This window comes from Sciurus vulgaris (assembly GCF_902686455.1).
Source record: "Sciurus vulgaris genome assembly, chromosome: 4".
Lineage (NCBI taxonomy): Eukaryota > Metazoa > Chordata > Mammalia > Rodentia > Sciuridae > Sciurus > Sciurus vulgaris.
The window spans coordinates 64574725-64598896 of NC_136464.1; the positions used below are offsets into that span (position 1 = coordinate 64574725).

Here is a 24172-nt window from a genome sequence, read left to right on the forward strand (position 1 = left end):
CCCACCCCACCCCCAACCCATTTTTGGCTTTTTGTCTCATCTTTCCTTTTTGGCTTCTTTGAGTAAACCAATATGGTCCTCATTAAGAACTTTTTAAAAAAAACCCTATAACGAGATCAACAAATTATTCTTATTGGTTCTAAGTAGATTAACACTACATTCTAAATTCCTCAGGTCAGGTGTGGGCATGAGGAGAAAGATGGAGAGATAGAGAGAAACAGAAATTTTTCCTGGGTTTCTGAATTTCACCACATGGCATCCCCAAGAAAACATGTTCAACATCTGGTTTATTCTGTGTTAGTTATTAAGTCTGCATGTGACACAGCTTGAAAAAAGAGGAAATCTCACAATATGGAACCAACAGAACCGTCTCCGCTCTACTGCACTCTGCATCTAACACGATGTTTCTTGGCCTGTCTCCTAGCTATTCATCAGTATGGACTCCAGCCTATCTACTCAGTGCTTTGGCTGACCCAGAAAATGGGAATGACTTAAGTAAATGGCCAGAGGGTTTAATTGTGTAAAGCAAGTTACCAAGTCAATCTTGCCTTTTAAAAGCCAGCATTCCATGGCCAGCCCTCAATAATAACTGAAAAGGACATGATGGGCTTAGGCTACCCTCCATGTCTCTTTTATCATGGCCTGGTGATCTGCTGGATGCCATGTTTCCTTGTGCTCTATAAGTGCTTTGGAGGTAGGAACTACATGTGGCTTAGCACTGTATGACTAGAACCTGGAGCAGAAGCTGACACTCAGCAGGCTCTCAGTAAACATGTTTTCTGCAGGGTAAGCAATGAAGGGAGAAGGGAAACAGAGTCTACCTATTGTATCTCATAAAGCAGTAGGATGGAAATTAGAGATGGGATCACAAAGAGTCCCCCTCAAAGCAATCAAAGGCTGGCTGTGACACATGCCCTACCCTGACTGGGCAAGGACATCCAGAGAGTCCAGTTAAAAGCCCTTGCTGGAACATAAAAGCCCTGGGGTAGCACCACTTCCCTGCTCCCAACACCTTTGATGCCAGCTGGTATTTGCTTTAATCACATCAAAAAATAAATGATGTCATCATCGCAGTCCTCTCAAAATAGCAAAGAAACAAGCCTATTCCAAAATGGGCCACATTGAATATTACATAAGTCTTGACGCTTTGGGCAAATATCACATTTTCAGAAGTCTGGCTAGGACATGGTGAACTAACAGAAAAAGCACTCTGCAGGGATGCAGGAAAATGGCTTCAGTTTCAGCTTTGCCTCTAAATCTTTGTCCTTAGGCAAGTCATTCTACTGCTCTGGCCTTATTTTCTGCATCTGTATAATGAGTGTGCTGCCCCAAAGGAGACAGAGAACACCTTCCAGTTCTAAAATCAAAAATCACTCCATCCATTCAGGGGCCATCTCTGACAGCCCAGTTGCCACTTCAATGTCACCATCTTCTGGCTGCTACTACAAATTCCACCCTTCCTCCTCATTCCCTCAGTCTGGCCCCTCCACATAGAAAGATCTGTCCCCTAAAGTTTTATCAACCCGAAACTATAGCTGGCATTTAAGCACTTGTTAAAGCTACTTTGGCTTTTGGGCACAGGTATGTTCACGGGTATGCTTTATTCTTCCCACATGGAATATAAGCACCTTAAAGGAAAATATATTCCCCATATGCCCCCAGCACTGGGCTGGGCACAGCACAGGTGCTTTATAGTCACTTTCCAAACTTACCAGAAGGTCCTCAAGTAAATTTGAGATTAACATCATTACCCTCAATTTCTCCAAACTGCAAGAGGCCAACTCAGCTACTATTTAATTCCACCCTTTCTTGTTAAGGAATACCTTGCTCCAAGGTGGCCAGGATTGATTTACCTGATTACAGGCAGTGCTACCGAACAGCTCTGACTTCTCGTCAATAAGTAAATACCCATTTCAGCAGGACTTAAAGTTACATGGACTTTGTGAAGATGAGCAACTTCTTTCTTGGATTTGCACTCCAAAACTATAAAGATACCTCTCTATGGGGGTATAAGAAAATTCAGTAGCATGAAAGCACAAAATATTGCCAATTCAAACTTCTTCTATAACACAGTATATATATGACTTCCTTAAAGCAAGTTGATTCAACCTATCAATGACCTCAGGACCAATGCAGCTTTGGAGTTTTTCTTATTTCAACTTCAAAGAAAGAACTTTTATAGGTGAGGGGTAAATTCATAGGTAAGAAAGCCTTATATGAATGATGAAGATCAGAATTTTGCATTTTTTTTAAATCAAATCAACCATCTATGTTCTAAAGTGTATCCAGGCTTAAGCCAATTTCAAATAGGACCACAACAATCTACTTTCTCTCATAAATGGGCCTTGAGAGCTCATGTAGAGGCATTTGGCAAGGAAGCACAGTTTCTGGTATGTTCCCTGGCTAAACAGGACCTTTTCCTTACCTGAAAGTCCAACTCTTAATGGAAGGCACAGTCCTCTAAGGGTGTGGTGAGGAGGAAGGGGCATGACCCAGTCTTGCAGATACAGTCAAATCCACCCCATATCACGGGTGTGGGAGATGGGCAGCTCCTACACATCCCCAGTCGGGGGGGAGGAGGGGCAAAACTAGACACTGAGGATGCTGTCCACAGTGGCTCCCAAGACCAAAAGCTCCAGTGTCCTTCATGGAAACAAGACTCTTTCAGTCCAATTTTATGTACAGAAAGAGTCATTATTTGAGGCTTGAATACAGAAACTGATAGGATGAACTCAAATGAAGACTTTTGTTTATTTTACATTTAAAAGATTAAGGCAATTTCACTGTATTTTTATTCCAAGTTTTTTTCAAATCCCATAGTTTTCTGTTTCCCTGAAAATGACATACTAAAAATCAATTCATGCTGAGGTGGTAGCTCAATGATAAGAGTGTGTGCTTAGCATACGCAAGGCCCTAGGTTCAATTCCAGCACCAAAACTAAACTAAAAATAAGAAAACTTGTAATTTACCCTTAGGGATGCCCACAAAAATGTCAACAAAACTGTATAGTGATATTAACTGGGCACTATTAATACTAAGAAAATGGGACAAAACTTTGTATTTATCAACCTCACACTTGTTAAATCAACATTATACATCCATGGAATATCATGCAACAGTGAAAAGGAATAGCATAATTCCATATTTTGAGCACAAAATATGCCTGAAACATGTTAAAACAACAACAGCTCCAAGTGCAAGTGGCAGAAAAGTATGCACTGTGACTCTATTTCAAAAAGTGTCATAACTCTAAGTGGATAATAACATGTGGCTGTATGCACACAGGAAAGCTCTGGAAGGATATTTACTAAACTTCCCAGTGCTGTCTCCAGAGAATGGGGTGGGGTGTTCTCAGAAAGGAGGGCGTATTTTTCACACACACAATTCCATCTGGCTAAAAAATTGTTTTTCACATGTATGTTTTTCATTTGGTGCTCAGGAGACGGCCTTGGATTAATCATAACACAACATCATTATGGACCATGCATGGATAACTTTTATTTAATCAGTTATTTTTAATAAAGTACTCTTGAACCTATCACCCCAAAATTAGATCCTTGACAATAACCTACATCTAACCATAAGAGCCATCCCTCCAGTGTCTTGTCTTCCCACAGTCCAGGGAGCCACCATCCCAGGCCCCATGTTCATTATTGCTTCTGGGCTTAATATACACAATAGAAGAAACCAAAGATTGCAAAATACCAATTAGGTGGCCTTTTAAATTCAATGCTTGTGAATCAAACGGATAAACTACGAAGTTAATTCTAGGCCTTTTTCTACACATAAAGCAACCTCATCTGCTACTTTCCCAATAGTGCACTGCAGGTCATCTCGGTGGCCACAACGGGTCAAAAACCACTACCTTCCCACCAGGAAACATCAGAAGTTAAAAAAAAAAAAAAAAATAGAGCAAAGCAAATCAGAGGCTGATTCAAATTTATCCTAACTCAATTTAAAAAATACCTATGCTTCCCTCCAATGTAGAATATAAACATTTAATGACAGCAAGTATAGATCTCTTTAATAATAAGGCTTCTTAGGAAGTTTTAATTACTACATTTTAAGAAGTAGCACAAGATAGAAGAGTGCCAGAGGGCAAAGAGAAGATGAAAGTAAATCATCACTACAGTAAAACTCAAATTATTTGGAAACCTATCTTCCAGGATGTTTTAGTCTGTCAGTTTTAATGTCCTTTGATTCTACAAATTCTGAGCCTCCATTTAAAATAAAATTTGAAGTTCTACACTCGGGAAATACACTGAATTGTTATTTATGCTTTTCCAGTTTGGCTCAAATCCAGACTTACTGATAAAGAAATTCTTCTCTAAGCATGATGATTTTTCAAGTAACAGCTTCTATGAATACCTCTGACTTGCAAAACCAGTGTCAACTCTGTAAGCAGCAAAGACTTAATCTAGTATCATGCATCATTTTATAAAAAGGAAAGTCTCAAATGTAAATCACAGACGTATAGCCATATCAGAATATCAGAATGTCTTTCTTCTGGGTTTCCTAATGTCTCTTTTTTTCCAAATATAAATCATAATTAAATGCATTCTCAATTAATGACATTTTATTGATGTGAGCGGATAATCCAAAATGGCAAATAAGCTAAAATTATTTGTATTCAGAACATATTTGTATGCTTGAATAACAGAGCATCTCATGTTCTTGACTATGGAATACAGAGACTGTCAGGAGGAATAGCTGTCAGGGAACATTCTTTCTGCCTTCACATTCTACTCCACTTGCACGCTAGCTGATGCTGGGAACGGGTCCCACCATAGGAAGGCTGTGTTACTTCTCTAAAAACATCAGTGGTTTACAGTTTCCATGGTAACAAGGAGTTGGACATTTTAACTCTAATATTGCAGGACTGCAGACCATATGCAAGAGGGGGTGAATAATATCAAGGCCTGTACCTCATGGTTCAACTCTATCAATGAGAAATGCAGCCAAGACACCTACAAGTATTACAAATCAATCTTGCTTAACATTTGCTTGTAACTTGGGGAGGGGTCCTAAAGCAAAGGGATTAGCATCCTGTCTCAGCACCACTTACTCTTCCTTCCTAAGAAGCTCCTCCTCCGATTCTGTCAGACGCTGCCTCAGTGCGGCGATCATTTCCACGGCCACATCCACCTGTCGGTTCAGAGCCCGCTCTCGTCTCTGAACTTCCTGCTTTTTCTGAGTCAGCTGCACAAATGCCGCCCGGACTTCCAACAGTTCGGCAGTTTTCTGGGCCAACTCTTTGGTGAGTTTATCAATTCTCTTCTCAATGGTCCTATCCACAGCCTCGACCATTCGATTGAATTTTTCTCTGACATGTGCCTCGAAAGAGGCTTTGGTGTCTGAGGTGGGAAGTCCAGGACTTGATCGTGGTCCATCCAGTGAGTCTGCACGTATGTCCACAGCAGCATAGGTCTGCACGTAGGACACAGGCCTCTCCGCCACCACCTCAAATGGCTTTCTGTCCTTGGAGTGTTCATGCGAAATGCTATACAAGTTAACATAGCTTGGTTTCTGCTTTATCACATTGCCCTGGCTCTGCAATTTTCCCTGTTTCAGGAGTTCGGAGGAAGTGAGTAGTTCTGTGTCTTTGAGAGGTGGAAAGAGGCTGCATTTTGTCAGCAGCGTTCTTTCTTCATAACTGTGACTGAATTCCAGATGGGCCCTCAAGGATGACAAGCTTCTAAATCTGGTATGGTCTCCACACCTCGGGCAGCGGAATGGCAGGCACACAGCAACATTTTCAAAGGACTCCTGCCAGGGGTATCTGCCTTCCTCAAAAGCCTTCTGTTGCATTACTCTAAAAGTCCTGGGAGGGAGGAAAAATGGGGAGTTTATAGGTTTGCTAAAAAAAAAAAAAATACTTCCAAAATGATTGCTGTTCATCTTCATGAGAGTAGTGGCTTTTTGGTTTAAAGCAAGTTTTGCATGTAATACTTTATATTAATTTTTTTGTCAAAGTTAAAACCTACACCCCATAGGTCAAATCCAGCAAGCCGCTTCCATTCATTTCTGTATCATTTACTGCTGCTCTTGCACACTAATATCATAGGTGAGTACTATAGTTGAGATAGAAACTATGCCCAGAAAGTCAAACCTATTAATTACCTGGCCTTGTACAAGAAAAAAAAAGTCTGCCAACCCCTGCCTAGAATAAAAAAGGTGGATAATCCTTCCTCCTTCTTCCCAGAAGAAAGCATTATGAACCTCAGGTCAGAGGGAAACTGGCAGATCCAGAAGAGGAACTCAAGTTTCTTGACCTCCTGAATTTAGTAGACTACATGCAAAACCATGCCCTACATGAAGATAAAAATGAGGAAAATGCACATGAATTGCCAAATGAGTCCTAAGAGAACAAGCTCAGTGATCTTTTCTCAAGTATATGAAAGTTACTCAAGCATTAAGCACACCATAGACTGAAATTTTTTCAACCTGAAATTCGCCTTTTTTTCTCTTTAATTATTGGTGAGATGACACAAATCAAAATGTAATTAGAATAATGGTCCCATTCTTTAGCATTACTGAAATTTGGAGACCCAATGTTTCAAGCATCATTTGATATAAGTAGGGCCAAGGCCAAGATTTTATTATAATATCAAGTGTTCTGGATGGATCTGCTTTTCTCTACTCCTGTTTTAACTTGAAAACCTATGGAGTTGGCCAATGTTTGAACCAGGTAGGTATTAGCCTAACTCAATAACAGGAAATTCTCCTTTCCTTGTAGAATTGATTGCCTGCACCCTAGCAACAGATGACTGTTACAATCCAATTTTGCAAGCAGTACAAATCTATTCCCTCCAGGAATGGCTTCTACTTAAAGTAAAAAGCACTGGGTCCCACAATGAGGGATCCCAGATGCAATCTTAGGGTGAAAAGTGTCTTCATTGGGTCCTCAATCTTTTCAAAAGCAGAGGTGCAAATGGTCCCCAGATAGCTAGCCAGGCAAAGCTTCCAGGTTAATAAGCCTTGGCCCCCAGAGAAGGGAATTTCTTCCTGTGCTGCACTGGGATGTTTAACCATTGGTTTTGTGGGGATGGGGTGCAAACCCTGACCCAGAACAGGGCCACAGTCGCTGGCAAGTGGTGAAGGGGAAGTCAGGTTTCTAGAGGGGCAAGGAGGAAGGGGTGGCCTCTCTGGATGGGGAAATGGGTAATCACGAACTCCTGAGCATGTAGGCTTCCATGGGCCCTGCGGAAACCCCAGTCCACAGGACTGGTGGAAAAGCTCTGCTAGAGCTGGGCAGGCAGGCAATGACCCTGCCTCGGGGTCCCAGGTCTCCCCGCCCACGCTCCGCTGCCTGCCAGCCCGCGGGTGTCAGAGTGGATTAGTGCGCACACGAGTTGCAGCCCTGCAAGTGCGGGCCTGGAAGCCGGCTCTCCTAACTCCCCGCGGTGCTGCGAGAACCCGGACCCCCTCCCTTGGCGCAGGCGGGCCCCTCGGCCGCGCCCCCTCCGGCGGGCCGCGGGAGCAGATGCCCAACGGCGGCCACTTACCCGACTTGTTGCTGCTGCTGCTGCGGCTAATGCCGCCACCGCCGGTGCTGATGCTGCGGGATCCGAGCGGTTTTCAGCAGAGCCGTAAATCAGGCTGAGCCGGGGCCCGCTCCCACCCCCCGCGCACCCCCGCGCCGGGACGAGCGGCGTCCAGGGCGGAGCGTGGCGCGGGCCAGCCAGCGGGGCGACGCGTCCGGGGGCGGGAGGCGGGCGCCGGCCCCGGGCTGCCACTCCGCTGGTGCCGTCCTCACCCTGGCTCTGCCCAGCCGGCTGGAGGCCCTCTGCCCTCCCCGGCCCGGGAGCGGGATCCGCCTCAGGATTCCACTGACATCACCGGGAGGTGCCGGGATCGTTCCCGGGGGAGGGAAGGAGAGACGCGTGCTAGCCTCGTAGGTGCTGCGCTTTCTGCAGGCCCTGGCAAGCTCTTCTGCACTTTACAGTTACTGGGGACCAGAAAAGTGTGGATGAAGATGAAGCATGGCTGGCTGTCTTCTTGAAAAATCTGCAGGCTGGAAGGGCCAGGTATTTATGACCCCTTCATCCTAAGATATGGGGCAAGAATGTCCCAAAATATCTACCCGAGAAAGTCTACGCCAACCTTCCAAGCCAAGTGTCCTGGAGCTAAGTTACCAGGAGGAACTAGATCTAGTAAAATATAGGAGTTGTTAACAGTGAAACCACCAAGGACTCCCACCCCCATCTCTGAGAGGTCACTCTCCATCCCCAGAGAAGCGAAAATGTATCATCCTAAAGAGAGATTTCTTTTCTTCTGAAGGACCCTGATTTCTTAGCTCGTTGGGTTTTGTTTTGTTTTGTTTTGTCTTAAACCAGCTTTGGGATACTCTTGGTCTACCTCCTGAAATATGAAACCAGGATAAAAGTAACTGTTGGATATTCTTGGTATCTTGAATTGCCTGGGGAAACTATAACTCTTTTCAACTGATTTTATTTTACTGAAAATAAAGCTCAACAATTACCTTAGGTTTTGTTTTGGGAGGGGGGAATTGTGTGTGTGTGTGTGTGTATGTGTGTGTGTTTCTTTTTGACAAATGAATCATCACATCAAGGCAATTAAGAACCTGAGCTCTGGAGTCAGACTTAATTCAAATCATGTCCCTGGAACTGTGTCTAGGACCTGGGTCAGGACTTTTCTGTGTTTTGGATTTCTCATCAATAAAATGGAGACAATCAGGACCTACTTCTTAATGTGGTGGAGGAATCAAATGGGGTAACATTCCATGGCCCAGACTTACACTGATAAAGGCAGCCTTTTGTGGTTATTGTTATTTCATTTGTTAATATTAATTCAATAAGAGAGACCTACATGCCAATAAAAATCAGGAAAGAGAAAGGAAACTATTATGTACTCACTTTCACATAAATCAAGATAAGCAATTGTGCCGGTATGTTCTCTTCGGAAATATTTCATTGAAGTTGCCTTTTGATTTGCCCTCAAAATGTATTTATTCTGGGCTGGGGTTGTGGCTAGAGTGGTAGAATGCTCGCCCAGCACATGTGAGGCACTGGATTCAAACCTCCGCTCCACATAGGAATAAATAAATAAAGGTATTGTGTCCATCTACAACTAAAAAATATATTTAAAAATATATATTTATTCCAAATAATTATTTAGCTAAAAATTGTTGGGGGGCTGGAGTAGTAGCTCAGTGGTAGAGCATTGCCTAGTGAGGCACTGGGTTCAATTCTCAGCACCACACTTAAATAATTAACAACCAAAAAAATTTTTTTAAAAATTGTGGGAAATCTGAAAGGTGCACATAATGAAGAGCCAGATTATCTTGGTGATTGGGTGTGGAATATGCAGGGTAACACTGGCTGCCTTTATGACTGAATGTAACAAAAGTTAGCTCTAGAGAGAAAAAGATCTTGGGTTCAGACTTTTCCCAATTCTTAAAATGCCACAAGTATTAGATAATTATAAAGTGGTTCTGTACAGCATCAAGAGCTGAGCATTATGGGAGATTCCACTTCCTTCCACAGGCATTTCTGACCTTACAGTTTATATTAATAATTCCCAAAGTGTCACATGCACACAGCTCTTCCCTCTCCTCTCCCCACTCCCAACATCATGAGCGTCACTTGGGAACTTGTTAGAAAAGCATATGATTGGCCTCAGGCCAGACCTACTGAATCAAAAACCCTGGAAGCTGATTCCCAGCAATTTGTGGTTTAACAAGCCCTCCAAATGATTCTGATGAATGCTGAAGTTTGAGGACCACCCATTTTCACAGTATCTCTTCTTTCATTGACTCACACAAACCAATCAAATATATCTCCATGATCATTATGCATCTGTGTACTATGGCCACTATGTTAAGCATCAAATGTTTCCACATCTGCAAGGTAGGAGGAACTAGGTCCTCAGCTTCAGCCACTATGTTGTCCCTGTACCACTGAGTCCAGCTCTTCCCATCTCTGAGACTTTACCTAGTCATGCCTACTTGACTCAACTTAAGGGCTCAACTTAAGCATCCCTTCTCTGAAGCAGTCTTCCCTGACACAGACTAAGTTGGCTTCCATTGGTACAATTTATCACAACAGAATTTATTACAATAAAATGGGTTAGTTGTGTGTTTAATAGTGTGTCCACTTTTAAATTGTAAGTTGCATGAGTCAGGGACTCTGTCTTACTCTCCAATGTGTTCCCAATACCGAACACAGTGCTGGTCACCTATAAAGTGCTAAAAAATATTTCTTGGAGGAATGAATGTTGAACAAATGAATCCCCTTTCTATGTATGAGGAAACTGAGGCTCACAGAAGTTAAATAATTTTTCCAGGATCACAGCTAGAAAACATAAGAGCCAGGACTCCAAACTCATGGCCAAAATGAAGTTTCAAGAGGCAAAGTACTTACCTAAAGTTACAAACTAATAAATAATAGAAACAGGATTCGAATTCATGTCTTGTAACATTTATTTTCTTCTACACTACGTTGTTTTATCCTTCCCTCCCGGGGCTTAAAATGAGTGAATGATCCAAAGCATACATAAATGAACTAAATTCATAGTACAATAAATTAAATAGGAAGAATCTTTGCAGCTTGGTATCATGCCTGGTACATAGTAGATGTTCAGTAAATGTGTGTTGAATGAATAATGGTCGTAGCTCCCACCTTCAGAATATTTGCAATGTGTCTGAGTACTAAGCATTGACACACATTTCCAGTGTTTCTCAAAATGGGACCCATGAAGCCTAGGGAGCTTGTCAAAATGTCAGTGCCTGGAACCTTGATTTAATAGATTGGAATCCATGGGCATGAGTCTTGAAAATGGGCATTTTCACCTACCTCTCCAAGGAACTCCTGTTACCACTAATGTTTGAGAAGCACTCCATCACTTAAAGAACAGTCAAAGGCAGGTATTGGTTGTCCCTTATGCACAAGAGAAAATGTTGCTCAAGATGTAATGAATGCTGCTGTAGGCCACGCCACTCAGCAGCTTCCAAGATAGGAAGGATCTGAGGCTAATTCTGACACCCAGTCTGGGCTCTTTTCACTGCCACTGTGCAAGGAAGGAAGGAAGACAGAACAAAATGATGTGCAGAATGGAAAAACAGGGAAGAAGGAGGGAAGGAAGCCCAGATGGTTGATAGAGAAAATAGATTTCATTTAGAAGAACTCTTTAGGCTGGGATTGTCAGAGAATTCCTGCTGGAATATATAGGAATTGAGTGGAGATTTATGGGCTCCTGTTCTTCTCTGTTTATCAAATAATGTGCACATATTATAAAGTGTCAGCCCTTGGAAATCAGGCCAATCATTTCACACACACAGTGCCAACTAATTATGAAAATCCAGGGCTAGCTACATACTTCCCAAGAAGGGTACAAGTAAACTTGCTCCACACAGGCCTTAAGTACTAACTTTTCAGTAGCAGATCAGTTCTCCACCACTACGGTCTTCCAACTCCTGGATGCAACTAATTGCATTATGTGTATTCCTTCTTTCTTCTCTCAACAAGTGTTGTGGTATGCCTACTGTGTGCCAGTGCAAATCACTTGCATCATTTAAGCTTCAGAGTCCTACCTGTAATTTGACTTTAAAGCCTTCACTGGAATAATCTACTAGAAAACCCTATTTCCATTAAATTTGGTTGGCATAGCAACCACCAAGCAACACTTTGGAAAGTGCCTTAAATCTCATAGCAGTCTGTTAGCCAGGGTGAATCAGTAGGGAATAGGCCATCTATAGAGGCTAAATTTAGACATCTTTCAGCAAGGTGAGCTCCCACCTAGGAAGAGCAGTGTTCCTTGCTCCCCTTGGTGGGGTCAAACATGAGCTAGATGAGAGGATGGGCTGGGCTTGCATTTTGCTGACTTCTTTGGCCCAGTGCTGGCCTAAGAATGTAGACACCCAAGGACTAAGACCCATTTCACCCCTAATTAACTGTGTGAGTTTTGATTCAGACTGGGCAGCATCTCTGAACGTCAGTGTCCTCACCTGTAAAAGGCAGGAGCTAGAATGGACTAAGGAATTTCTAGCACCACCATCCTAGTTGCTAATCACTTAATGAGTTTATCATTTCTTGACAGCATGGACTAGAGGACAGAACAGAGCAGGCAGCCATGTGATGGTGGGATGGTTTGTCAATAGGCACTTCAGCAAAAATCATCAGACTTCGTATCTTTCTGTGGTAATGCTGACATGACTGAGTCTACCATGTGCCAAGAATGGCGCTTAAGTGGTTTTTCACATGATATGCCACTTAACCTTCCTAACAAGGAACAGGAGGAAGATATTATTGATATTCTTATTTCATAAATGAGTAAACTGAGTCAGAGAGAGGTAAATGGCTCACTTTTTTAGAAACACTAAATTATATAGCCATGTTTCGAACCCAAGCTACTTAAGAACCTACATGCTTGACCATTACTTCATTATATGTTGGTGCCTGCATCCTTACCTAGTACACTGAAGGCCCTCAATGTTGGACATAACAATCAATAATTGCTTGGTTAGAAACTTCTCTGGGTCTATTACTCACAAATCTTTAAGCCCTTTCTTTTCTTGGTAATTTACAATGTGAAGAGAAATCTTTGAGCCATCTTCCTTAAGCAAAATGGTGGTTGGAGAGCTAGAAAGCATGTTGCCATGGAATACAATATACAGAAAAAGATACAGCTAAAATGTGGGGATTGTTAAATAATGAGTTTGAATTATGTAATTATGTGAAGAACGAATTTTGGAACTGATGCTGTGTCAAAACAGAGCCTGTTTTCCAGGACCTAAAATACATAGGTAATTTTATTCTGCTATTTTAGGTGAAAATTACATTTGTTTTTAGAAGCAGAGAGGAAAAAGCACTTTGCTATAAGCAAGAGAACTGAACTTGAAAATAAAATATATATAGACTTGTCTCCTTGTATGTAAAGGAAACACTAAAACCTGGTGTAACCCCATTACCCAACATCATAAGATGAAACGTTTTTTAAACATTATACTCCAGTGCAGACATTTGAATGTTTAATTGGAGTCCTTTTTTACCCTTAGCTGGCTATAGATATAATTCTTCTGACTAGGAATACAGAAGAATCTCTTCTCCCACCCAGATCAGTACAGGACTGGTTTCCTAGGTTATGCTAGATTTTGCTAAGCAGCTCATGGTTATGATTACAAGGTGAGTTTAAAAGATAACTTCTTTAAATCATTGTTATTACAAAGTGAAAATTAGTGTTTTGTAGTCTCCACTGTCTAGTCTAATTCCTCTCTAAAAATGGACTATTAGTTTTGTTTTGTTTTTTTGTTTTTTTTTGGGGGGGGTGGGTTTGGTACCAGGGATTAAATCCAGGGACACTTAACCACTGAGCCACATCTCCAGCCCTTTTTTATATTTTATTTAGAGATAGGGTCTCGCTGAGTTAATTAAGGCCTTACTAAGTTGCTGAGGCTGGCTTCGAACTCGCAATCCTTCTGCCTTAGCCTCCTGAGCCATTGGAATTACAGGCATGCCCCACCACACCTGGTCCCATTAGATCATTTTTAACTTTTTTTGGTAACTAAAAGTTTTATATCATAATTGTAAATCCTAACATATTTTCGTAACTGGACACACCCATGTAACCAGCATCTAGACCAAGAAACAGTAATTACTTTCTTTGCAGAACATTCCTTCCTGTTCCTATCAAGTACTTATCTCTGCCTCCTGGAACAGTCCCACCATTCCAACTCCACACCATGGATTAGTATGGGCTTTGTGTATCTCCAATAAACAGAACCATATTGTATGCATTCTATTTTGTCTAACTTTCATTCAACATTATGTTTGTGAGATTCACCCATATTATTGTGCAGAGTTGTATAGTATTTCATTATGTGAATACAGTCTATTTATGCATTCAACAATCATGAGCATTTGGGTAGTTTCCCTTCTGGAGCTATTGGGGAAAGCTGATAACAAACATTCTAGTGAGACTCTAAGCATACAAGCAGACAATGGCCAGAGCTTATATAACCTGAACTCTGACTTAGAACATCTGTCCAGGAAGCTAAATCACAACCTGTATGGCAGGTGGCTCCCAAATGGCCATAGCTCAATCACAAGTGTCAGGGGCCCTACTTTAAATTTAGGAAAGAAGGCCAAATATTCTTCTCTAACCATTCAAATAGGATTCCTCTCTTCTACTTGACCTACCTCCTGCTTCCGTGCATCAGAAAACTCTAACTCGGGCATACCTGTAGCCTTCCTTTTTTTTCATTATGAAGGTTTTCTTCTTCTTATCTGGCTTTGAGTCTCTGACAAATGCAAATTATGGTAGCTCAGTTCCTTGCTAGAGAGGGCTTAGAATAAATAGCCTTTGCTTTGCTCTCATTGTGTGATCTTTGCTTATTTCCACACCAATGTGTCTTTAGATGAGCATATGTATACATTTCTGTGGCATTCAGGAGTAAAACTGCTGGTTCGTAGAGTGCACATTTAGTTTGGGCAAATACTGCCTAATAGTATTCAAAAACATTGTACAAATATATAGACCTACCATCCATATACAAGAATTCCAAATGCCAGTCTTTCCAGCTCCTGGAAATTTCTGACCTTACCTCATCATTCTGGAAGGTGAATAGTGGCATCTCACTGCAGTGTAATTTACATGTCCCCGATGGCTAATGAGTCGCTTTTCACATACATTTTGGACGTTTGGCTATCTTCATAAAAAGTATCCATTCAAAACCTTTGTTCATTTTCTCTTGAGTTACCTGTCTTATTTCTATTGATTAATAAAGCTTTGTATGTATTCTTATTTGAGTCCTTTGTCAGATATACACATGGAGATTCCTTTTTTAAGGTTAGTGATTTTATGTCTTGTTGAAGATGTCTTTACTTAGCCCAAGGTGATAAGGTTGTCTTCCTATGTTCTCTAAAATGTTTATTGCTTTATTTTTCACACATTTCAATCTGCAATTTGTGTGTCTTTTTTTGCTGTTTTTATTTTTTTGTACTAGGGATTGAACCCAGAGGCACTTAACCACTGAGCCACATCCCCAGCCCTTTTTCGTATTTTATTTAGAGATAGAGTCTCACTGAGTTAATCAAGGCCTCGCTAAGTTGCTGAGGCTGGTTTTGAACTCGCAGTCCTCCTGCCTCAGCCTCCCTCGCTACTGGGATTATGGACCTGCACCACTGCACCTGGCATTATAGGCATGCCCCACCACCCGGCTTGGAGTTCATTTTTGAGCAATAGTGTAGGAAAAGATCCAGTGAAGTCGGATTAACCCCCAGTGACACTTTATTGAAGCTGCCTTTCACTCACTTCATTGTTGCCTTTGCCATGAATCAAGCGATGATTCTTGTGTGGGCTCTCTGTTTGTTGGTTACATTATCTATCCTGTGTCGATATTGTTAGGTTTTCACTGCTGTAGCTTTATGGTGGGTTTTGTTCTCAGACAGAATGACTCTTCTGCTTTGCCCTTTCACTTTTTACTACCCTGCATTTCCTAGGACCTCTACATTTCTATGTGAAGTTTAGTATCTACCTATCAACTTCTAAAAATAACTTCTGACAGAACTTTAAGATAGTATTGGATTTGGAGCTTAATTTGGGGAGGATTGATATCTTTACAATATAAAATTTTCAAAATATTAAATATTTACTTCCAAATTCAGTTTTTCTCAAGAATGTTCATTGTTGTCAGTTTTGGAGTGGTGCAAATCTTTTGTTAGAATTAATCCTATGTAGTTTATATTTCTATATTATTATAAACAGTATGTTTTAAATCTCATTTTCTGTTTGTAGATGATATATAGAACTATAAATGATTTTTTGTGGGGGATTCTCCTGCCACTTCCTGTGTGGATGAGGGAAAGAGTTTAGATTACTCACCAAGAAACTTATCTAATCAAATAAACACGAGAGCCAGTAATCTTTTCAAATGGGAGGGGGCATGCTGGATTGGGCCATGCCAGATTTGGCCTCTAAAAACAACACAGAGGAGCCCACCCTCCCTTTATTTATAGCCCTACAGGTAAAGAGGGACCAGGAGGGGCTACTTCTGTGAGGAACAGGACGCTGTGGAGTTAGGGAAGCCATTTGCTTAAGAGAATTAGCATTCCCTCAGGTGGGGAGCCACCTGCACAGGGTCTCCTGCCCCAGGCTATCTGAAACAGTCTCTCAAGACTGCCAGTTCCTGGTGAAGCCAGAATTGAGGACAGGCAGTTAATGAAGAATAAGGAATCTGGTCAAATAGAGGAATGAAGGCCATCTGAGTCTGGGAAGTTGGAGACGGCCCCTGGGAGATTGGAATGTCTGTCTCCAGAGCCCTTTTGATCACCAATGTTACCTGCCTAACCACCCCTCCCAAAATGCTGCAGGCAGGGAATTGCTAATTAATGTCCCCTGGGCCCCTACCTACCTGAATCCTCCCTGTGGCCCTTTCCCCTGCCATCGGCTTTTCACCTTTTTTGCCTTGTCACTGGCAACTCCTGGGCCTAGTCACATAGGCGGGAAGGAGAAAAATAAGGGGGACGAGGGGGAGAACAGAACAAAAGAGACCCTAATCTATAAAAGATGTAGGGTGTGCTCACTTCTTGGGACTGTAGAACATAAGCCATGGTCCCCTTCTCTCTCCTGGGAGAAGTCTGTATTTCTACCTTTAAATAAAACCTGCTTAATATTCTTGCCTTGGTGTGCTTCTCTAATGTTCAAACTTCAACATTTGAGAAGCAGAACTCGTCACTGGTAAATGGCAGTATGACTGGGACTCAGACCTCTGTATCCCATGGCTCAGCCAAGCCTGATTCTGCTAAACATGGATGGCTTCCCACAGTCTTTGATTAACAATAACTGTATTCATCAACATTGTAGATTCAATTATTAACCTACTTGATAGATTCTTTTGAAGTTTCTTGGTATATAATCTTGATGTCTATAATAATGATAGCTTGATTTCTGACTTTAAATCCGAATTTTAAAAAATATTGTAATGGCTAGGACCTTGATAAATCATTGGATATAAGTAGTAATAGGTGGTATCTGTGTTTCATTTGCAATCTCAGAAGGAAAGTTTTCAGGAATAGTAAATGTCATACCATTGGTAATATTTATCATCTGACAAAGTTTCCTTTCATACCTAGTTTGCCAAGAGACTTGTTATTTTTTTAAAGCCCACTCCACGGTCACTTATGCCTGTTGACGGCTTATTCTCTGGTCACCTCCTCATTGGTGGCAGAATGTCCCTTCCTCTCAGTACCCTTATTACAGGGAACCATTCTGTGGACCCAAATTGGAAAAAAAGATTCTTTTTCTTTAACGGTCTTGCAGTGGGCCTATCCATTTTATTAATCTTTACAAATAATCAATTGTTGAAATTAATTATAGGCTTGTTCTGCCATTCACTGATTTCTGCTTTTACCTTTTTTTTTTCTTTTTTCTGTTGTCCTTAAATTTAATTTACTTCCCTTTTTTTAGCAGCTTGAAACCAAAATTTAAGTGATTTAGACTTCATTCCTAACATATGTATTTAAAGAAATGCATTTTCTCTGCATTGCTTTAACTGAATTTTGTAAGTTTGAATATGTCATATCTTCATTATGATTTGGATCCAAATTTCCAATATGCATTTTGATTTCTTTAATTATTGATGGTTTATTTGAAAGCGTATTGTTTAATTACCAAGCAGTTAGCATTATTCTGGTTATACTTATTATTACTGATTTCTACCTTGATTCTGCTCCCGAAGGAGCACATTATGAATAATTCGAATCTTTTTTAAATTTATTGAGGATTTCTTTGTGATTTTGGTAAAAGATCCATTTGTACCTGAAAGGAAGGTGAATTCTGTCATTGTTTGATGTAATACTTGATGTAAGTCAATTAGATGAAGTTGGTCAATCATGGTATATATGGTTTGTTTGTTTTTTACTAGGCTAGAAGTAATTAAATGAGGTATGTTTAAATTTTCCATTAAAAGTGTGGATTTGTGCATTGTTTCTTTTAGTTTTGTCAATTTTTGCTTGATATTTGTATTAGTTTAGGCTTCTATTCCAAAATATCACTATTTGGGTAATTCTTAAATAGAAATTTAGTTCCCACAATTCTGGAGGGTGTGAAGTCCAAGATCAATGTACCCACAGATCTGGTGTCCACTGAGGGCCAACTTCCTTACAGATGACAGATCACTGTGTCCCTACATGATAGAAAGAGTGAAGGAGCTTTCTGGAATTCCTTTTATTAGGATACTGATTCCACCATGAGCCCTCATAATTCCTTCACTTCCCAAAGGCCTACTTCCTAATATCATCACACTTGTGATTATGTTTAAACATATGGATTTTGAGGAGTACACAAACTTTCAGACCATAGCAATATTTTAAGTTCTTTCATGGAGTTCATTCAAATTTGTCTGTGATTGCTTCCTGCTGTATTGACCCGTTGATGTTTGTGAAATCCCCATCTTTTCCCAATCCTTTTCTCATTAAATCTACTTTGTATGATTTTAGCATATCATCATTCTTTTGACTAGTGTTTGCAGGGCCTTTTTTTCCTTTCACTGTCAACTCTTCTGTGTTTTTATGTTTGAAGTGTGACTCTTGTGAGCACAATAAATTTGCTGTTTAATCCACTCTGACAACCATAAACTTTCATTTGGTATGTTTAGTTAATTTACAATTAATGTAATTACTGACATAGTTGGATTTATATATACCCCCTGTTGCTATTCATTTTTTTAATTAGGGTTGTCTGTGTGTATATATGCATGTGTGTGTGTGTATATATACAAACACACATACATATATACATATACACATATACATTTTTTTTGTACTGGGGTTTGAACCTAGAGATTACAAGCATGGGCTACCACCATGGCCAGCTCTTTCTTTCCTTCTTTAGGACTAATCAAATAAGACTAATCAAACTTTTAAAATTACTATTCAATTTATTCCTTCTGTTATTTTGTAATTTACATGTCATTAACTATATAGTGGTTCTCCTAGCTATACAACATACAATTTTGACTTATGATAGACTATTACAAATTATTACTTTTACTATTACCTACTTTTTTAAATGACTGTTCTATATATAATTTAAGCCCCAGATGACATATGACTATTTATTTGTGTGATTCATTTATAGTTGCCAATTTAATTTCTCTTTTTGGTGCTCTTTATTCCCTTCTGTGTTTTTATTTTTCTATTTGGAATCTCTTCCTTCTGCCTGAAGATAGTTCTTTAATTTACTTTTACTGAAAACATTTTGTAATAAAATTTTCTTAATTTTGTTTGCCTGAAAAAAAGTACTTATCTTGCTGTCATTGTTAAAAGATACCTTCACTGAATATAGAATTCTACATTAACAACTATATTTTTTTTAGCTCTAAAGGTTTCACCAGTTATCTTCAATTTTCGTTGCATAGGGGCTGCTGCACTGTACCACCAGGATTCTCCTTCAGGACTTAAATACTCACAGCCGAAAGCTCATAGCTTGGTCTCTCCTTAAGAATCACTGTTGGTGAAGACAGAGGATTGCTCAAGGTATGGCGCCTCTGCAGGAAGCATCCACTTCCAGTGACTGCTTGATGTGGGTGTAGAGTCTGTTCTTAACTCAGGACACATCTGAAGGGCTTTTGCAGCTCCAGAGTTCCCCCAAGGGGTTGGATGAGGCTGCTGATGAAACTGCATCACACACCCACCTCTCCCAGCCTAGTGCTATCTTCTTCCTTCTCTCACAAGTATTGCTCCTGCTGACAAGTCCAAATATATTTCGTACATCCAAATCCCTGAATCTATTTCCCATCCCTCAAGACTGTCCCCATTGATTCTCATCCCTTTTTATTCATGACTGTATAGTTCCTTCCACATTGAATCAGAGCAGGCTTGTATAAACAATAGAGTTCTGTAGTAATGGTGGTGTGTAACTTTTGATGCTAACTCACAAAATCCTTTTTCTCTTGGATTTCCTCCAATGAGACAGGTGAGCTAAGTGAGCTACCAGATACTGAGAACCTCATTTAGCCCCACGCAGAAGCCTGCATGTAAGGGAAAAATAACCAGCATCAACCTGCTAGCTTTGTACAGGTGCTTTTGGAAGTATATCCCCAGCCCCAGGAAAGCTTCAGTCCTAACAAACTACTATCTCACAAGAGACCCTGAACCAAAATATACCAACCAAGCCGTAATGAATTCCTGAACCACAGAAACTATTAGATAATAGTTTGGGTTTTGTTTTTTTTGTTTTGTTTTGTTCTAATCCAGTGGGCTTTGGATGATTTTTTTCTTTTTTGCACAACAGTAGATATAGATTTTGATAACTAAAAATGAGATGCTGTCACACAAAAAAATAAAACATAAATATGGTGATAGTTTTGGGACAAGTTGGTGGGAAAAATGGAAATGGACTTGGGAAGGTTATTAGTGAAATCTGAATGCCACTTTAGACAGTTAATGGAAACTGAATGGTGTGCACTGAAGATATAAGGCGAGAAAGAAAAGCAAACTGGAAACTGGAAAAAAGAGGACATCTATTACAGAGAGATGGGAAGCTTATCACTATTGTTGCCTGAGGTAGCATGGAAAATTTAAAATATGCCTACTAAACTGGAAAAATTGCTAAGAGGATTTCAAGCAGGAGTGTTAAATGTATTGCCTGGCTTCTACTTGCTGCTCCTAGTGAAATATAAGAGCATGGAGATAAGCTAAAGGAAGAAGTGCAAATGATAAAAAATCAGCATGTGCTAGCTTTGAAATTAAAATCATTTCTTATTCCAAGACTTTACAGATGGCAAACAATGCTAAAATTAAGAAATAGCTTTCAGGCATATATCAATCTAGGGCACTCAGTAAAAACATGATCTAAAGATGAAGCAGATGGCATAACTGTAAAATTCTTTGCTAAGAGTTTAGAAAAATCTAAAGTAATGCCTTATGGAACTATTCAGAGAGAGAAAAATATCCTACAAAAATTTGAAAGATGTACTTTATAGATTCTTTATATTAAATAATAAAGCTTCTAAATATCTTGGAGATGTTCTTCAACAGTCACAGAAGAAGGCTAAGGTTAAAAAGGTTGTGAGTGTGACTTTAGCTAATGAGGTAAACTCCAATAAGATTCATAAGAGACTCACAAAATTTTTAAAAGAACTGTATTAATGGTAACAGTGTATAGACCAATAAGTACTATCAACATAGTACAAAATGATAAGAGGTCATCAGTCCACCAAGTTAATAAAGTCATGAAGAAGGTTGACATGAATTACTTGGCTGTAAGTATGGGCTACCATTTGTAGAAGAGGAGAGACTATTTAAAGGCGGAACCAAGAGTCCAGAGAGTAGACTGAAGTGCCATGGGGAATTACTACCAGAAAGTAATATTGAGTATTAATAAGTGAACTGGCAACATGTGCCTAGATAGATTTCAGAATTTCTATGCATCAGTGATTCCTGTCTACCTCTCATTGTCCTCTTTTTAAATGGGAAGGCCTATAGTGGTTATCTTATGCCTGCCTCACTATTGTAATTTTGGGTATTTGGGGAGTATAAAATTTGCCTCATTAGTTCATAGGTATTCTGATCAAGAGAAATTACTGTAGAAACTATACTTAGGAACCACAACCAATAAGCATTACCTACATCTTCATCCTCTAAAAGATAAATAACCCAGGATGTGTCAGATTTGAAATTAAAATAGCTTCTTACTCCAGGTCTCAACAGATTTCAGATGCAGAGTTCAACTCCAGCAGTGTTACAGTTTTGGTAGAGTAGTCCCTCTGGTTTGACCCCAATTTTTGTTGGAATCTACATGGCAAACATTAGTCTTTTTAGCCATGAAAAGGGAACTTCTGCTCCTGGTTATGATTAATAAGCTGGATAAGACTTATGGAACCATTGTTTCCTGATATGGTAAACAGGTTGTGTGGGGCTGTGACTAGAGGGAAAATAATGTAATCCTTAATATTTTCCAGCTTTGCCTGGAAGCACTTTCCAGACCATGGAATAAGGCAGAGAAACACAAGTAAAAGAAGTCACTGTCACTGGGTTGAGGAGACATTAAATTGGAGTTTGGGGAGACTGGAGATGCTGAAATTTGCAGAACAGAGCTTAGGAGAATGGGTGACAAAATATAAAAAGAAGTTCAAAACTCTGCAGAGTTTCCTATAAGACTTTAGCTGAATATATGTACGGTGAAACACCACAAAAATGGGAAATCTGGTTGCTACAAACTGAGTAATCCTCAGAGCTCATAGAAAGCTGGAAGATATTTTCACTCCAATCTTCCAGAGGGAAAAACCCAGTTAAGTTCCCAGGGAATTCAATAGAAACCTCAAAATTATCATATCTTAGTGGTGGGGCTAAACCAGCCCAGAGTAAAGCCTCCTCTCGACTACTTTAACACAATTTTAAAATAGAGATAAAAGTGACCAACCTGGTCAGCAAGTAATTTAACCAATTCCCAAAAACAAAATCAGACACAATTTAAAGAAAGACAAGGAAATCCAGACACTTGGCCATTTTAATAGCATGGTGTTTAGCATTCTATACAAAGAAACAGGCAAAGAAACTGAAAAATTATTCAGTTAGTAGAAATAGATTTGTAAATAAGAGATGGTGGTATTTATAGTTTAAGGATTTAAAAGACCTCAGAATAGACACCCAAGGACTTAACATATGAACATGATGAGGAGAGAAATTGAACTTATAAAATGAATCAAACTTAAGAATTAGACCTGAAAGGATAATACATGAAATAAAAACTCACTGAATGCTGTGGTTTAGATGTGTAGTAACCCACAGAAGATCATGTGTGAGACAATGCAAGAAAATTCAGAGGTGAAATGATTGGATTATGACAGCCTTAACCCAATCAGCGGCTTAATCCCCTCATAGGGGTTAACTGGGTGGTGACTGAGGGCAGGTAGGGTGTGGCTGGAGATGGGTCCCTGGGGGTGTGTCTTAGGGGTATATATTTTCTCCTTGTTGAGCAGAGCTCTTTCCCTGTTTCCTGGTGCCATGTCCCCAGCTACTTTCCTCCATCACACTCTTCTGCTTTGGTGTTCTGCCTCACCTCCACCCCTGAGGAATGGAACCAGCTGTCTATGGACTGAGATATTTGAAATTGTGAGCCCCCAACAAATTTTTCCTACTCTAATTGCTCTTGTCAGGCTTTTGGACACAGCAACAAAAGCTGACTGAAACACTGAATCAACTTATCAGATGATTAGATTCTGCAGTAAAAAGAAATCATTGAACTTGAACACATATCAATATAACATATACAAATATGAGGAGGGAGGAAACTACAGAATCTCAGTGACCCATGGGACAAAATCAACCAGGCAAAGATTGATATAATTAGAGTCCCAGAAGAAAAGAGAGGAAACAAAGACAAAAGAAACTCAAAGAGGAAATGGTTGAAGTTTCTTTCAAATTTAATCAAAGCTATAAATACAGAGATCTAACATCTTTTTGCGAAGTGAACTCTGACTCAGATCAAATAGACAATGAAGCCATGTAGGAGAAAAGCAAATCCTGTAATCCCAGCCTCTCAGGAGGCTGAGGTGGGAGGATCACAAATTCATGGCAAGCCTGTGCAACTTAGCAAGACCCTAAATAAAAGCAGAAAAAAGGTTGGAGATATGGCTCAGTGGTAGAGCACTTGCCTAGTGTACTGAAAACCCCCATGTTAAATCCCCAGCAACACACATGCACACACACACACGCACACACACACACATATGCACAAGCTATATCGTAATAGCATGTTGTGTTAGTCAGCTTTTTCACTGCTCTGACTAAAAGACCTAACCAGAATAATTTTAGAGGAGAAAAAGTTTATTTGGGGTCTCAAAGTTTCAAAGGTCTCAATCCATATACACTAGACTCCATTCCTCGGGGCTCGAGATGAGGCAGAACATCATGGCAGAAGAGTGTAATGGAGGGAAGCAGCTCACATGATGATTAGGCAGTAGAGAGACTTCACTCACCTGATACAAACATGCCTCCAATGCCCATCTCCTCCAGCCACACCCTACCAACCTTCAGGTAACATTCAGTTAATCCCATCAGGATAAATTCACTGATTGGGTTAAGACTCTCATAATTCAACCATTTCTCCTCTAAATCTTCCTGTTGTTTCTCACATATGAGCTTTAGGGGGACACCTCACATCCAAAGTGTTACATGTGTTATTAATTTATTGCCTCTCAAAACCGGATTCA

At 40.2% G+C, this 24172-nt stretch overlaps 1 protein-coding gene across 4 annotated transcripts in view; it reads right to left on the reverse strand.

Annotated features, from left to right (window-relative positions):
* ZNF365 (zinc finger protein 365) overlaps positions 1-24172 on the reverse strand; it is a 61861-nt gene that overhangs the window by 12992 nt on the left and 24697 nt on the right. For 3 of the 4 annotated variants that reach the window (XM_079136401.1, XM_079136400.1, XM_079136399.1), the window contains one exon: positions 5066-5821. In XM_079136401.1, coding sequence (XP_078992527.1) covers positions 5066-5821 — 756 coding nt within the window. Of the gene's footprint in view, positions 1-5065; positions 5822-7505; positions 8478-24172 lie in introns of those variants that run through there. The other variant, XM_079136402.1, reaches the window with a different exon arrangement.